General features: G+C 45.9%; 1 protein-coding gene across 8 annotated transcripts in view; it reads right to left on the bottom strand.

Moving 5' to 3' along the window:
* Positions 1 to 17,368, bottom strand: part of dysf (dysferlin) — a 312,999-nt gene that overhangs the window by 38,547 nt on the left and 257,084 nt on the right. For all 8 annotated transcript variants that reach the window (XM_062983273.1, XM_062983274.1, XM_062983275.1 and 5 more), the window contains 4 exons: positions 16,676 to 16,815; positions 12,496 to 12,584; positions 11,652 to 11,747; positions 8,952 to 9,093 (listed from right to left, as the gene is read on the bottom strand). In XM_062983273.1, the coding sequence (XP_062839343.1) occupies positions 8,952 to 9,093; positions 11,652 to 11,747; positions 12,496 to 12,584; positions 16,676 to 16,815 (467 nt within the window). The remainder of the gene's footprint in view (positions 1 to 8,951; positions 9,094 to 11,651; positions 11,748 to 12,495; positions 12,585 to 16,675; positions 16,816 to 17,368) is intronic.

Below are 17,368 nucleotides of genomic sequence, written 5' to 3'. Positions count from 1 at the left end.
GAGAAGATCGCGATGCTGGGGAAAATGGAAGGAAAAAGGAAGAGAGGCCGACCAAGGGCGAGATGGATGGACGGTATCCTTGAAGGGACTGGCTTGACCTTGAAGGAACTGGGGGCGGCAACAGCCGACAGGGAGCTCTGGCCTGGACTGGTCCATGAGGTCACCAAGAGTCAGAAGCGACTGAACAAATAAACAACAACAAAATTATAAGTTTTATATTGTTCTTATTGATCATTTTGAGTTTATTTGTTGTTTGTTATTGGCATTGAATGTTTGCCTCTTTTATTGGAAACCACCACAAGTACCCCTGGGGAGATAGAGCAGGTTTATAAATAAAGAATTATTATTATTATTATTATTATTATTATTATTATTATTATTATTATTGACACAACAACATAGTATGACACAGCAAACAAGATAGATATGCTGGATTTCGTATCACAAAATCACAAGTCGAACACTTCCCAAGTGTCTAGGACTGTGTGATGTATTTTCGGATAATGCGCACAGATCCCAGTCGGGTGGCCTTTTGCAGTTGACAGATCATGATATTGTTTCCAAATGCCGGCTGAGATATTTTGGCATGGCACCCAGTGTGCCCATCACCACCGGGACCACCTGTCCTGGTTTCTGCCAGAGCCTTTGCAGTTCGATCTTGAGGTCCTGAGTTTTTCCGTTTGTTTTTCGTCAATGCGACTGTCACCTGGGATGGCGACATCAATGATCCAAATCTTTTTCTTTTCCACGACTGTGATGTCTGGTGTGTTGTGTTCCAGAACTTTGTCAGTCTGGATGATGATGATGATGGTGGTGGTGGTGATTATTATTAAGTAGCTAATCTGGGATCAGATCCTGGGATCTAGGGCAGTGTGGAAGGGCCCATAATGTTGTTATTGTTGTTGATGATGATGAAGTTTGCATTGGCAAAGGGCCCCACGGAGCCCTGTTGGTTGGGAAGGCCTGGCCTGTGGCGCAGGCTGGTGAGCAGCCAGCTGCAGCCAGCTGCAACAAATCACTCTGACCAAGAAGTCATGAGTTTGAGGCCAGCTCGGAGCCTGCGTTTGTCTCTGTCCTTGTTCTATGTTAAGGCATTGAATGTTTGCCTTATATGTGTGCAATGTGATCCGCCCTGAGACCCCTTCGGGGTGAGAAGGGCGGAATATAAATACTGTAATAAATAAATAATAAATAAGAGTAGAGAGGGGCCAAGGAAGCCCACCTCTGGGCCACATCTGGGGAAGCATTCCAGGGAGATGCGCTGCCGCATTCGGGGCCTTTCTTTCTGTCCCGGTAATGAGCTCCCCGAGGAAACAGCGGGAGGCCCATGGCTGCCTCAGACGGCGGCCCAGGAACATCTGGGGGAAACGGCATCCCTCGCAAGAGGTTTAACCTCGAGGTGTCGGCTCCAACCAAGCCCCGCATACCTCTCCACACATAAAAGCCAGGAGAGGGATTTACAAGCCCCGCTTCTAGCGCTTTGGGACGGGAAATAATGAGGGGATGTATCTGGAGAGGCAGCGGTGGGATGCCGCAGAAGAGAAGGTGGCGGAAGAGAAGCCCAGCGGCCACGGATCGGAAGGGCAACGGGCCCAGTCCTTGCAGCAGAGCATCAATGTAGTGCACCTTATAGGCAGAAGCTGGGTGGGTGTCTCTTGGGAGGGCTTTGATTGGGTCTTTCTGCCCGGAAGACGGATTTATTGCACTCTAGCTGTGGAACACCTTTTCACCCAGCAGCACTCAGAGTCCACAAGTAGCTAACTACAGTTTATTTACAAAAAGCATCTACCAAAGGGGAAATGGCCATTCCCAAAAAGCAGTAGAAAGGGTGCTATGAAATAGCAGTACTGTAGTCCCAAATACAAAGGTCCAAAATAGCAATGTACATGAAATCCATGAAGTCAAGAGCATAGGCATAAATCCATAAGAGGAAACAGGAACATAAATATTAATCCATAGGCATGAAAACAAAACTATTTCAGGAACAGGCCCGGGGCTGTGGCGCAGACGGGAGAACAATGAGTCACTGACCAGGAGGTCATAAGTTCGAGGCCCGCTCGGAGCTATGTTTGTTTGTCTTTGTCCTGTGTTAAAAAGGCATTGAATGTTTGCCTAATATGTGTAATGTGATCCGCCCTGAGTCCCCTTCGGGGTGAGAAAGAAGGGCGGAATATAAATGCTGTAAATAAATAAATAAATAAACATAGACAACTTGAGACCCAAACATGAACTTGATTTTAAGGCAACATTGTCTGCTATGAAGAGACCAGAAAGCCATCCCTTAATTTGAGCTCAAACCCGACCGAGAAGCCATGAGGTCGTCCCTTCTGCACCTGGGTTTCAAGGCCTGTTTATCACAGTCTTTCTGACCTTCTAATTTCCTTTTCCTTTTCTCTGAGTGGAGACCTAATCTCATATCACAGGGCAACTCCCCATCCTGTGAAGGCCAAGGCGGCCATGAAGGATGATTCTCAAGAGGAACGGAATCCCCAACATCCTCTATCTCTTCTGCAGCTGCCGGCTCTTCTCTCTGATCTACGGACCACATTTCTGTCTGTGTTTCAGCCTGTACATACACAGTCTCAGTGAAAAATCCATCATTCCGCTCATCCTCCGAGGAAGACTCCCCAGCATCCCCAACATTTTGGTGCTGAGCCCCAAAAGGGTTGGGCTGGCTGTCCCTTCCAGTTCCATGCTTCTATGATTTACAAAGCCTTTCGACAATGAGAGGCACCAAATTGTACCTTGGTTTTGCTCATAGGAGTCAACTATTGAGTGTTGAGCATCCTTGAACATGAGTCAATGGTGTGATGCATCAGCCAAAAAGGCCAATGTGATTCCAGGTTGAATCAAAAGGAGGATAACATCTAGACAGGCATGGGCAAACTTTGGCCTTCCCTCCAGGTGTTTTGGACTTCAACTTCCACAATTCCTGGCCTTAAGCAACTGAGGGGGAAAAGGAAAGGGCCTGAGGCCAGGAAATGTGGAAGTTGAAGTCCAAAACACCTGGAGGGAAGACCAAAGTTTGCCCATGTCGGATCTAGATTCAAGATAAACATGGGATATCTGCCAGGAGTTTACTGTTATTTTATATTTAATTGATTCTCCAAGATGCACTGGACGTCATATGAACTGGTACGGATATACAGTTTGCACACAAGCAGATGTCTTATTGTCTCTCCTCATCCTCTTATAAATTCAAGCTCTGATTAATTTCATAAACATGAGAACAGAGGAACACTTGCAGAGAGTTCTCACAGGAATGGCTTGCCAATTGTGCCTCCCTTTAGTCACCTGTGTGTCCATGGCTCCATTTGTTTCCGGCCCAGATCAGGTTGTTAAAAATTCATACATGTGCTGGAGCAGTCCACACCAGCGTATCACAACAAAGTCCTGTGTTTTTCTTGAATGTAGGAATATACAGTGACACAAATACGAGTTTTTGGGGGGCAAAATTGGGTTTTAAACACACCTTTTTAACACGTGTTTTTCAGCCGCTAATGCAATTGAGTGCGTGTTTTTGTTAAACGTCATTTAGCCACACACTCTTTTTCTCACGATTTCTTCCACATTTTAGAGTCTGTGTCGAAGGGCCCTCAGTGTAGACCAGGTATGGGCAAACTTGGGTTCTCCAGGTGTTTTGGACTCCAACTCCCACAATTCCTAACAGCCAAAACACATGAAGGGCCCAAGTTTGTCCATGCCCGGTCTAATGATGATGATGATGATGATGATAATAATAATAATAATAATAATAATAATAATAATAATAATAATAATAATATCTGGGCATATTACAGCTGGACAACATCAAGCATGAACATGTGAAAACTGTGGTCAGCAAAGAATACACACAAAGGGCCAGAAAAATTCTCAAAAGCAAGCTCAATGGAGGCAACACCATCAAGACCTTAAACACCTGGGCCATACCTGTCATAAGATATACTGCTGGCATCATAAACTGGACACAAGTGGAACTGGACAATTTGGACAGAAAAACAAGAAAACTCATGACCATTCATCATTCACTGCACCCTCGCAGTGCTGTTGACCGGCTATATCTGCCTAGAAGATCAGGGGGCAGAGGACTCTTACAAGTAAAACAAGCAGTCAAAGAAGAAGAACATGCCCTGGCAGAATATATAAAGCCAAGTGAAGAACCTGCTTTGATTGAAGTCAAAAATCAGAAACTCCTCAAAGCACAGCAGACAAAAAACCAGTACAAGAAAACCGCACTACAAACTAGAGCTGACAGCTGGCACAACAAAACATTGCAAGGAAAGTTCCTTGACAAAATGGAAGGAAAAGCTGATAAGGAGAAGACCTGGCTCTGGCTCACGAATGGGACCCTGAAGAAGGAGACAGAAGGCCTGATCCTTGCAGCCCAGGAGCAAGCCATCAGGACAAAGGCAATTAATAATAATAATAATAATAATAATAATAATAATAATAATAATAATAGAAGACCTGGCTCTGGCTCACGAATGGGACCCTGAAGAAGGAGACAGAAGGCCTGATCCTTGCAGCCCAGGAGCAAGACATCAGGACAAAGGCAATTAATAATAATAATAATAATAATAATAATAATAATAATAATAATAATAGCTGACAAGGAGAAGACCTGGCTCTGGCTCATGAATGGGACCCTGAAGAAGGAGACAGAAGGCCTGATCCTTGCAGCCCAGGAGCAAGACATCAGAACAAAGGCCATTAATAATAATAATAATAATAATAATAATAATAATAGAAGACCTGGCTCTGGCTCACGAATGGGACCCTGAAGAAGGAGACAGAAGGCCTGATCCTTGCAGCCCAGGAGCAAGCCATCAGGACAAAGGCAATTAATAATAATAATAATAATAATAATAATAATAATAATAATAATAATAGAAGACCTGGCTCTGGCTCACGAATGGGACCCTGAAGAAGGAGACAGAAGGCCTGATCCTTGCAGCCCAGGAGCAAGACATCAGGACAAAGGCAATTAATAATAATAATAATAATAATAATAATAATAATAATAATAATAATAATAGCTGACAAGGAGAAGACCTGGCTCTGGCTCATGAATGGGACCCTGAAGAAGGAGACAGAAGGCCTGATCCTTGCAGCCCAGGAGCAAGACATCAGAACAAAGGCCATTAATAATAATAATAATAATAATAATAATAATAATAATAATAATAATAGAAGACCTGGCTCTGGCTCACGAATGGGACCCTGAAGAAGGAGACAGAAGGCCTGATCCTTGCAGCCCAGGAGCAAGACATCAGCACAAAGGCAATTCAGGCCAAGATCGAAAAATCAGCTGATGACCCAAAATGCAGACTGTGCAAGGAAACAGTTGTATCAATAATAATAATAATACTTTATTTTTCTATCCCACCACCATCTCCCCAAAGGGACTCGGGGTGGCTAACATGGGGCCAAGCCCAAAACAAAAACAAAACAAAAACAAAATATGACAGCTAAAACCAATATAAGTAAGTAAAAACAATATCACTACACTGCCATATAATCCAGTTCAAAACAGGTCATCTGGATTTTACATGGCAGTGTAAACGGAGCAAGAGAAAACCATCTTGGCCGCTCCTCCTGCATGGGACGTCTTTCCAGGCAGACCAGCCTGGCTCTCATCTTGGCCCAAATGCCTGGGGGCCGCCTTGCCTTCTTGCACCCCATAACCAGGCGGGAACCCCAGGTGTCTTTGTGGGACGGAAGGGGCACCGAGTTCCCCTTTCTTTGGGTTTGAACTTCAAAAAGGCCCACCTTCTCTCTCCCACTTCTTGGGGTCTTTTTTTTTACAGGTCTTTCCTTTATTTTTACTGCAGCAAGTAATGAACCCGGACTTCAAACGGCGAGATCAAAACTTGCGCCTTCTGGATGCAGAGCCCAGGTTCGCCTTCATTATTTCTACCTTTGCAGGAAAAAAACAACCCCTTTTACAAGCTGTTTGTTTTGTCTGATCAGCCGCAGCAACAAGCCCCGGCTGGGGAGGAACCAATCTGGGCCCGGCGGGGGGCTCCGCTCGCCTTTTAGGGGTCCTTTTAGGGGAGCCTTGGCCCTGCTTGGCTTGGCATGGGAGGAAAGCGGGGAACGGAGACCGAAAGGCCGCTGGAGCCACTAACCACCTGGACAAGGCAAGGAAAAAGATCGGCTCAACGTTTAATGTACAATGGACATTCTGTGTGTTTCATGGGCAAGTTGTGTGTAGTTTGAATGCACCAGCATTGACCTTGCTAGGACTCCGACAACTACACCGTGGCCCCTTCCACACGGGTGAATAAAACCCCCACATTATCTGCTTTGAACAGGGATATATGGCACTGTGGACTCAGATAACCCACACAGCCATGTAACCCAGAATATCAAGGCAGAAAACCCCACAATATCTGCTTTGAACTGGGATATCTGAGTCCACACTGCCATATATTCCGGTTTCAAAGCAGATAATGGTGGGTTTGATAAAGATCCTGCAAGGAAGACTCCAACAATACATAGAGTGAGAGTTGCCAGATGGACAAGCTGGATTTAGAAAAGGCAGAAGAAGGAGAGACCAAATTGCCAATATCCGGATGCTGGATCATGGAGGAAGGCAGGGAGTTTCAGGTAAACATCTATTTCTGTTTTAAAGGTCTTTGACTGTCTGGATCATAATAAACTGTGGCCTGTTCTTGCTGGTCTGGGGACACCAAGTCACCTTCTCTGTCTCCTAAGTGATCTGTATCACAACCAAGTAGCAACAGTCAGAACAGACCACGGAACAAGAGACGGGTTCCAGATTGGGAAAGGAGTGCAGACATCGGGGCTGCATCCTCTCACCCTCCCTATTCAACTTGTACACAGAACACATCATGTGTCGTGTGGGGCTTGAGGAAGCCAGAGTTAAAATTGCTGGAAGAAACATTAACAACCTTAGGTATGCAGATGATACCACGCTGATGAAGGCTGAAAGCGAGGCGCCGAGGAGCCTTATCACCAAGGGGAAAGGAATAAGAAAGGGCAAAAGCTGGGCTGCAGTTAAACGTCAAGAAAACCAAGATGATGGCAACCACACTGATTGACAACTGGCAAATAGAGGGAGAAAACGTGGAGGCAGTGACAGAGTTTATATTTCTAGGCACAAAGATTCCTACAGCCAGGAAATCAGAAGATGTTTCCTTCTCGGGAGGAAAGCAATGGCTCACCTTGATGATAAAATAGTGAAGAGCAGAGACATCTCACGGGCAACGAAGGTCCGCATATTCAGAGCAATGGTATTCCCCATAGTAATCTATGGATGCGAGAGCTGGACCATAAGGAAGGCTGAGCGAAGAAAGGAAGAGAGACGCTTCTGAACTCTGGTGCTGGAGGAGAATCCCGAGAGTGCCTGGGACCTTGGCAAGAAGATCCACCCAGTCCATCCTCCAGGAAATGATGGCCAGTGGCTGCTCACTGGAGGGAAGGAGATGAGAGGCAAAGATGAAGGACTTTGGCCACATCATGAGGAGACAGGAAAGCTTGGAAAAGATCACGATGCTGGGGAAAATGGAAGGAAAAAGGAAGAAGGGCCAACCAAGGGCCAGAAGGATGGATGGGACTGGCTTGACCTTGAGGGAACTGGGGTGGCCACGGCCGACAGGGAGCTCTGGCCTGCGATGATTCAGAAGGTCACCAAGAGTCAGAAGCAACTGAAGGTCCGCATAGTCAAAGCCATGGGATTCCCCATAGTAACCTATGGATGCGAGAGCTGGACCATAAGGAAGGCTGAGCGGAGGAAGAGAGACGCTTCTGGACTCTGGTGCTGGAGGAAAACCCTGAGAGTGCCTTGGACCTTGGCAAGAAGATCCACCCAGTCCATCCTCCAGGAAATGATGCCCAATGGCTGCTCACTGGAGGGAAGGATATTGGAGGCAAAGTTGAAGTATTTTGGCCACATCCTGAGGAGACAGGAAAGCTTGGAAAAGACCATGATGCTGGGGAAAATGGAAGGAAGAAGGAAGAGAGGCCGACCAAGAGCAAGATGGGTGGATGGGATCCTTGAAGGGACTGGCTTGACCTTGACAGAGCTGCGCATGGCCACAGCTGACAGGGAGCTCTGGCCTGCGATGATCCAGAAGGTCACCAAGAGTCAGAAGCAGCTGAACGAATAAAAGAACAAAAATGTGGGTTTTTCTTCAACAGTGTGGAAGGGGCACCAGTTCAAAGCCGTTATTGTGGGATTTTCCGCCTTGATATTCTGGGTTATATGTCTGTGTGGAAGAGCCCCATGTTATAAAATTTTAAAACATTTCTCTTCCTGGTTTGAAAGTGCTATTTCCTGTTTCATTGCACAGTCCTTACTTCGAAAGTAGATGTTCTGCGCCAGAAGCATCGTTTTTGTGGCACAAACTATGCAGAATTCATTGAGACTCAATGATGAGGTATTCATTGGGAAACTAGAGCAAAAAATTCGGGCTGTGGCACAGGCTGGAGAGCATCTGCAATCAATCACTGCAATGAATCACTCTGACCAGGAGGTCATGAGTTCGAGGCCGCTCGGAGCCTATGTTTGTTTGTCTTTGTTCTATGTTAAAAGGCATTGAATGTTTGCCTATATGTGTAATGTCACCCCTGAGTCCTCTTCGGGGTGAGAAGGGCGGAATATAAATGCTGTAAATAAATAAATAAATAAGTAAATAAACAAAATGTCCCGCAAAAAAACCAACGTTTTGGCAGTTTAATAAACTTTTTTCTGTGTTTTTATGATAGAACCAATTAGGAAACGACATTCACAACCCAGGAAAAAAAATAATCGTGTTACATAGTGCTACTGGCCAGAATCCTGGATCTGATACATAATCATCTGTTTACTCGAATCTAATGCTCACCTTTTCGGGCTAAACTACCTTCCCAAAATGAGGGTGTGCATTCGGTGTGCTTAATATGGTCCTCTTAGTGCTGAGCCAAAGCCAAAGGGGAAAGTGCCTCACCTTCTTGGCCACGTAGCAGAGCTGCTCCGCAGGAAGGTAGTCGAAGGGGAAGACGAACCTCCAGTTGAAGTTCCCTTCGCCCCCCATTGACCGGTAATGCACGTCCGTCTTCTGCTTGTTCTCTTCGTAGCCCACCATCCACCTGCAAAGGGGAAAAGGCGGTGAAGTCAGTCAGATATGGAACACACCAATGGGATGGTGTTGCACCCCAGCACTGATTCACCTTGCTCCAACACACACACCACCACTGCAGGCTTGGGTTTTCCAGTTTATTGATAAAAAAATAGCAAAACCTAATAAAAAGCAGTAAAGAAAGCAATAATCCGATTGCAAAGGCAATCGACAAAACACCGTTCCAAGTCCTCATAGATATTATTTCAGAGTCCCAAAAGTAGCAAAGCAGTTCTGAAGAAACAAGGACACATGAGCTTCAAAAGTATAATCCAAACACAGATTCCAAGCATGAAACGAGGCAAGATATATTTCCATGAGCCGAGACAAGGCAAGAGTTGAATCTCCAAAAGCAATGTTTCTCTGTCTAAAATCTTCCCCAATTACATCCCTTTTTAACCATTCTTGAAAGCTAGAAACACATTCCTCCAACTACATCCCTTTTTAACCAATCTTGCAAGCTAGAAACACATTCCTCCAACTACATCCCTTTTTAACCAATCTTGCAAGCTAGAAACACATTCCTCCAACTACATCCCTTTTTAACCATTCTTGCAAGCTAGAAACACATTCCTCCAACTACATCCCTTTTTAACCATTCTCGCAAGCTAGAAACACATTCCTCCAACTACATCCCTTTTTAACCATTCTTGCAAGCTAGAAACACATTCCTCCAACTACATCCCTTTTTAACCATTCTTGCAAGCTAGAAACACATTCCTCCAACTACATCCCTTTTTAACCATTCTTGAAAGCTAGAAACACATTCCTCCAACTACATCCCTTTTTAACCATTCTTGAAAGCTAGAAACACATTCCTCCAACTACATCCCTTTTTAACTATTCTTGAAAGCTAGAAACACATTCCTCCAACTACATCTCTTTTTAACCATTCTTGAAAGCTAGAAATACATTCCTCCAACTACATCCCTTTTTAACCATTCTTGAAAGCTAGAAACACATTCCTCCAACTACATCCCTTTTTAACTATTCTTGAAAGCTAGAAACACATTCCTCCAACTACATCTCTTTTTAACCATTCTTGAAAGCTAGAAATACATTCCTCCAACTACATCCCTTTTTAACCATTCTTGAAAGCTAGAAATACATTCCTCCAACTACATCCCTTTTTAACCATTCTTGAAAGCTAGAAACACATTCCTCCAACTACATCCCTTTTTAACCATTCTTGCAAGCTAGAAACACATTCCTCCAACTACATCCCTTTTTAACCATTCTTGCAAGCTAGAAACACATTCCTCCAACTACATCCCTTTTTAACTATTCTTGAAAGCTAGAAACACATTCCTCCAACTACATCCCTTTTTAACCATTCTTGCAAGCTAGAAACACATTCCTCCAACTACATCCCTTTTTAACCGTTCTTGAAAGCTAGAAATACATTCCTCTGAGCTCTGGCTCCCCCGCACTTGCCTGCAATTCTCACGGAACGTCTGGGGCCCATTCTCAACTTTAACCTAGAATCCCTATCTAAACAGAATTCTTCTCCCTCGCTGCCATCTGGACTTTGTTGAAATTAATTTTTTTAAATTGTAAGTCGCTCGGAGCACTCTGGTGGAGAGCGACTAATTAAGAAATAAAGTGAAGTGAAGTGAAGAAGTGAAGATATTGACAATCCTCAGTCTCCTGTGAAAGGTCACTCTTATCACTAACTTCAGTGTCTCTGCTAAACTCAAAGCTTTCCACATTCCCCTGATCAGCCTGCTTTTCTAAGCCATCATCATTCCCTGAAGCCCAACTCCCTTCTTTCTGCCATGTAAAACAATTAAAGCACCCCCAACAGATGGTCACCCAGCCCTAATAATAATAATAACAACAACAACAACAACAACAACAACAACAGAAACCCTAGAAGCCATCCGGTCCAATCCCCTTTATTCGGCCATGCTGGAAAAGCACAAAGAAAGCACACCCAAAAGATGGCCACCCAGCCTTTGTTGTTGTTGTTGTTGTTGTTGTTATTGTGGAAACCCCATAAAACATCCCGTCCAATCAAAGCGCCCCTAACAAATCGCCATCCAGACCTTGTAGTAGTAGTAGTAGTAGAAATAATAATAATAATAATAATAATAATAATAATAATAATAATAATAATAATAATAGAAACCCCAGAGGCCATCCAGTCCAACTACCTTTATTCGGCCATGCTGGAAAAGTACAATCAAAGTAACCTTAGCAGATGGCCATCCAGCCTTTGTAATACTAATACTAATAGTAATAGGAGCAACCCCAGGGGCCATCCAGTCAACACCTTAAGCTATGCAGGAAGAACACAATCAAAGCACTCCCAACAGATGGCCACCCAGCCTTTTTAATAATAATAATAATAATAATAATAATAATAATAATAATAATAATAGAGCATAAGCACCAGAGGCCATCCAGTCCAACCTCCTTCTGCCATGCAGGAAAAACACAATCAAAGCACCTGCAACAGATGGCCACCCAGCCTTTGTAATAATATGCTCAGTCTAGAGCTAAAGGAGCAGCAGCCGAGCGGCCTCCTACCCTTTGACGTAGATGTCACTCATCTTCTCCCCGGTGATGCTGAGGTCGTCCAGGATGACGTCTTTGGCGTTCCAGATGATGCAACGCAAGTAGAACCTAGAACCAAAGCCCCCAATGGACACCAAAGAGTTAGGAAAAGGGGACAAGACTCGCCAGAACCAAAAAAGCATCGGACAGAGAGTGAGAGGCTCAGAGATTAGTCAGCTTTGTTTTTAAGTGCATGTGTGCATGCTTGGTTGTTGTCCTTTTGTGTTTGTTTTGGTGTTTTTAGGAGGCGTTTAGCCATGTTCTAGTAATCGCTTCTGGAGGTGGTAGTAGTAATTAGAAGGTAGTAGTTTTTTTCTTTAAAAAATCCACATATCTAGCCTTACAATCTATTTGTTTATTCAAACATTGCTATATCACTTTTTTGCAATCACAGTTTAAATGCATGCACGTGCATTGAGAAGTAGGCAATAAGTTCTGCAACACCATTATCAGCAAGATGGTAGAATAGTGTTGACTGCCATGTAAATGCATGCACGCACGCACATTGAGAGGTAAGCAATTGGTCTGCAACACCATTGTCAACAAGATGGTAAAGTATTGCAACCTGCAGTTAAGTGTATACATGCAAATTGTTGCTCCGAGTGCAATGGAAGACCTCAGACATTGCAATGCAAGAAGAAGAAGGAGAAGGAGAAGAAGGAGGAGGAGGAGGAGGAGAAGAAGAAGAAGAAGAATCCAAAGCACCAAAGAAATACTTCTATAGGGGAACCGATGGGTGATTGACACCAATAGGATCCCAACAAGGGAGGGAGGGAAGGAGGGAGGGAGGGAGGGAGGGAGGCATGGGGTCCCTCACCTCTTGGCTTTCCTTGGGGTCACGTTGAAAGGGGGTCCCGGAACCCCCAGTGATTTCGGAAAGAGGTCCACCCACATCTGGATTTTGCCCTGCAAAAGAAGAAGATGGAAGCTAGGGAGTAGGCCGCTTTCTACTTTGTGGAATTGTTGGTTGGGAGGTGGAATAGTAATGAATAGTCTGAGTGTAGCAAGTATGAATGTTGCAATTAGCTACCTTGATTAGCATTGAATGGCCTTGCAGGTTCGAGGCCTGGGTCTTTCCTGGTTGAGGGAATCCTTTTTTGGGAGGTGTTATCTGGGTGTGATTGCTTCCTGTCTGGAATTGCCCTGTCTTCTGAGTGTTGTTTTGTATTTAGTGTCCTGATTTTGGAGATGCTATTGTTCTGTTTTCTTATTTGACCAGAGTTAATTATTACATATGAGATAGAGTAATGTTATGTATTAATAAATATTAGATAAGTGAAGCTTGGATAAATGAGACTGTATTGTATTGTCTGTTTGGAGGGCAAGTGCCAATGTTGGCATTGGTGAGCTTGATTAGCACTGAATGGCCTCGCAGGTTCAGTGCCTGGCTGCTTCTTGCCTGTGAAACTGTTTATTGTTATTGTTATTTTGGTTTTTATTATGATTGAGGGGTAAATTGAGGGGGAGAGAAGGAGAAAGTGAAAGTAATTGAGGGAGAATTCTTCCTCCCTCCCCCTCCTCCTCCTTCTCGTTTCCGCTCCCCCCCCCCCCCCCCGTACCTCCGTGGAGTCGGTGTGCCTGTTTTACGGGGCGACGTGGGCCGCTATTTGCAACCCAGCTTGGTCCTCCTGAGAAGCGGCATTTTTTTGGGTGCTGGCTGGCTGGTGTGTCTTGGTGGCTAAAGCGGTGAAGGAAAGAGGAGTGGGGAGTGCTGGTGGAGTGGGGGAAGGTTTGGAGTTGAAAAGCGAGAAGGTAGGGGGAGTGCTGGTGGCTCCACTGGCGGGGAGGGGGGTGGAAAAGTTTGTTGCCGATAGGTAGTTTGTGAGGGGATCTGGCCTTCCGTTTTAGTCCCTTTTCCCCACCTTGGTCCTCCTCAGAAGCGGCAGTTTTTGGAAGGTGGCAGCGGTGTCTGTGGCGGGAAATGGATTGCGCCGTTGAAGGGAGGGGTGGGGGTTGTGCTTTCTGCACTCGTGCTGGCCTTTGGCGCAGGCGCAGATGGAGCATTCCAGTTTTGGGGGTTTTTTAGGCCCCATGGAGGTTAGGGGTGTCTAGTTTTGTTCTATTAACCTAGAGACATGGATGATGGGTTCTGTTGTCAAATTTTGAGGTTGGGGGGCCTTTAGTTTTGTTGTTTTGCCCGGTGGAGCGATGCCATTCTCCTTTTATATATATAGACTAGCTGTGCCCGGCCACGCGTTGCTGTGGCAAAGTATGAGGCCCTTTCTACACAGCTGGATAAAATGCACACTGAAGTGGATTATATGGCAGTGTGGAGTCACGATAATCCAGTTCAAAGCAGATAATATAAGATTATAAATGGGTTATATAGCTGTGTGGAAGGGCCTTGAGTCTACACTGCCATATAATCCAGTTAAAATAAGATAATCTGTATTTTATAGGCAGTGTGGAAGAGGCCTAAGTGAGGCCTAACTCTGCCTGTCCCCTGGGCTGAATAATAATAATAATAATAAAACTTTATTTATACCCCGCCACCATCTCCCCAACGGGGACTCGGGGCGGCTCACATGGGGCCATGCCCAAGACAATACAATAGACAAAATATAAAAAACAACATATCAGAATGCAATTAAACAATGCAACAATAACACTACACAATACAGAACAAAAAAGCAGAACGTAGCATAACATAACAAGGGCGGGCCGCATGGACACAAGGTTAAAAACTCGGGGTAAGAAGAGATAAGAATAAAACCATGGGGAACAGGGTCTACAGAATACATGTTGGGGAGAGAAACACAGGAGGTATATACAATTACTCTCCGAAAGCACACCGGAAGAGCCATGTTTTTAAAACTTTCCTAAAGGCTAAAAGAGTGGGGGCTAGCCTGATCTCAATGGGCAGTGAGTTCCACAAACGGGGGGCCACAGCAGAAAAGGCCCTCTCCCTTGTTCCCACAAGGCGGGCCTGTGATAAAGGCAGTGGAGACAGGAGGGCCTCCCCAGATGAACGAAGGGCTCGGGCAGGTTTATAGTGGGAGATGCGGTCACGAAGGTAGGCGGGTCCCAAACCGTTTAGGGCTTTATAAATGATGGTCTGCACCTTGAATTGGGACCGGAAAATGAACGGCAGCCAGTGGAGCTCCTTAAACAAGGGAGTGGATCTCTCCCTGAAACTCGCTCCCGTTATTAATCTGGCCGCCGAGCGTTGGACTAGTTGTAATTTCCGGGCCGTCTTCAAGGGAAGCCCCACATAGAGTGCATTACAGTAGTCCAGTCTAGAGGTAACTAAGGCGTGCACCACCGTGGTCAAGTCAGACTTCACGAGGTATGGTCGCAGTTGGCGCACAAGTTTGAGTTGTGCAAAAGCCCTCCCGGCCACCGCCGACACCTGAGCCTCAAGCGTCAACGCTGAATCCAGGAGGACCCCCAAACTGCGGACCTGTGATTTCAGGGGGAGTGCAACCCCGTCCAGCACAGGTTGCCACCCAATACCCCGATCCGACGAGCGACTGACCAGGAGGGCCTCTGTCTTGTCGGGATTGATCCTCAGCTTGTTCCTCCTTATCCAGTCCGCCACAGCGGCCAGGCACTGGTTCAGCATCCGAGGGTTGCTAGGAGACCAAGTGGGTGGACCTTAGCCTTCTAACTGGCAGCAATTGGATAAAAACAATTATTCCTCTCCCTCTAATTAGGACTTGATTTTTCTTTTCTTTTTGTTGTATGAACGTAGAGGCATGGATGAGGGGTTGTGCTGCCAAGTTTAGTGTTTCTGGGTCAAGGTCTTATCACAAAGCCTCTGAGAATATCTAGTTTACCGGGTTTTCACGCCCTGCTTTCTCAGGTCTAATCTGTTCTCCCTTGAAAACTCCTTGTCTTCCCAAGGCCTTTTTTCAAGGGAACTGGTACTTTCATTTTCCTCTGTTGCCTGAAAATGAGCTGAGGAATCCAAATCATCAGCCTCATCTGCCTGCAATTCTCTCTGAACATTCACAGACTCCTCATTTTGGAACTCATCACCCCCCTCATCCTCTAAACCAGTGGTTCCCAAACTTATTTGGGGTACCACCCCCTTTCCAGAAAAAATATGACTCAGTGCCCCCTGGAAAGGGGGCGTGGCTTAGAGGGGTGGGCGGGGCTCCTGCTCAAGAGGGCGGGGCTGAGCCTCTCCCCTAGTCCAAGATGCAGGGCTGGGAGGGGAGGTGGGCGGGGCCACAAATGGGCGGCTAGGACTGGGATGGGCGGAGTTACGAGCTCTGAGGCAGGGCTGAGCTTCTATCCCTGTCCTGCGGCGCCTGCCAGGACACAGGGGGCGGGGCTAGAGGAGGGGGCGGGGCCTCTTCCCAAGTGCCTGACGGGGCTGAACCTCTATACCCCGCCCCGTCTTCTAACAAGCGGTATACAGAGGCTCTTGGGAAGAGGCCCCGCCCCCACACCTAGCCCCACCCTTCAGTCCTAAAAAGCCTCTCAGGAGAGGTATAGAGGCTCAACCCTGTCTTGGGCTCTTGGAAGGAGGCCCCGCCCCCTTCCCTAGCCCCGCCCTTTGTGTCCCAACAAGCGTCTCAGGAGAGGTATAGAGTCTCAGCCCTGTCTCGGGCTCTTGGGAAGAAGCCACGCCCACTCCTCTAGCTCCGCCCCCTGTGTGTCCTAACAGGCGCCTCAGGTGCTCAGCCCTGTCTCGGGCTCTTGGGAAGAGGCCCCGCCCCTCCCTTGGCCCCGCCCATCTCCTAATAGGTGCCATCACCGTCCCCCTGGATCGCTGCAGCGCCCACTAGGGGGCGGTAGCACCCACTTTGGGAATCACTGATCTAAACATTCAGAAAAATCCTCTGATGCTTGCCAGACTACAACATATTCCCTATTTCACATTCATGCGACACACCTACACACTGCAGCCGATACACGAATGTGTCATGGGACACTGTTTGGAAGGCTCTGATCTATTTTATGCTTGGTTTGGCAGCCATTGATATGAGCGGTAAAGCTCAGCGTGGGTCCCATGGGTCTCCCCGAACTGGGCCTGGCCTTCTGGGTCTCACCTGTTCGATGTCCGGCTGGAGGGGGCTGAAGAGCCGCCTGGTCTCCACGTGCTCCGGCACCAGGCCTTCCTTGTGCAACGCGTGCAAAGCCAGCCTCTCCTCCACGGCTCCCAGGTGCGGGTTGGGGGGCTTCCCATCCTCTGGGCCAAGAAGGGAAAAGAATGAACCTTTCATTGATTTTATTTTATTTTTGTAAACCCAGAAACTATAACTGCAATAGAATTTGCGAGTAAAAAATATTATAAAATAATAAATGTGAATAAAATATATAACTTGTATATCTAAGAGCAAAAAAGCTTTAGAAAACGGATGAGTAATACTTCTGAGTATTTGCAAGTTGAAGCTAATGAATGGACGCAAAATACACATTGTTTTTGTCGTCGTCGTTATTATGCTTATTTATACTCTGCTTTTTCTTCCCACAAGCAGACTGTATTGCTGTTGTTTTTGGTGTTGCAACTCATTCATGAGGATTGTGCATGGTTCCCCACTGCACAATGGGACATGAAGTATTTGCAAGCTGGGACTAATGAATAATAATAATAATAATAATAATAATAATAATAATAATAATAATAATAATAATAACTTTATTTTTATACCCTGCCCCATCTCCCCGGAGGGACTCGGAGCGGCTTACATGGGGCCATGCCCGACATAAAAATACAATAACAGCGATAAAACAATAAGAAT

Source organism: Anolis carolinensis, chromosome 5 (genome assembly GCF_035594765.1).
Source record: "Anolis carolinensis isolate JA03-04 chromosome 5, rAnoCar3.1.pri, whole genome shotgun sequence".
In the NCBI taxonomy this organism is placed as follows: domain Eukaryota; kingdom Metazoa; phylum Chordata; class Lepidosauria; order Squamata; family Dactyloidae; genus Anolis; species Anolis carolinensis.
The sequence above is the reverse complement of the archived record's forward strand: the minus strand, read 5'-3'. Positions and strand labels throughout refer to the sequence as shown.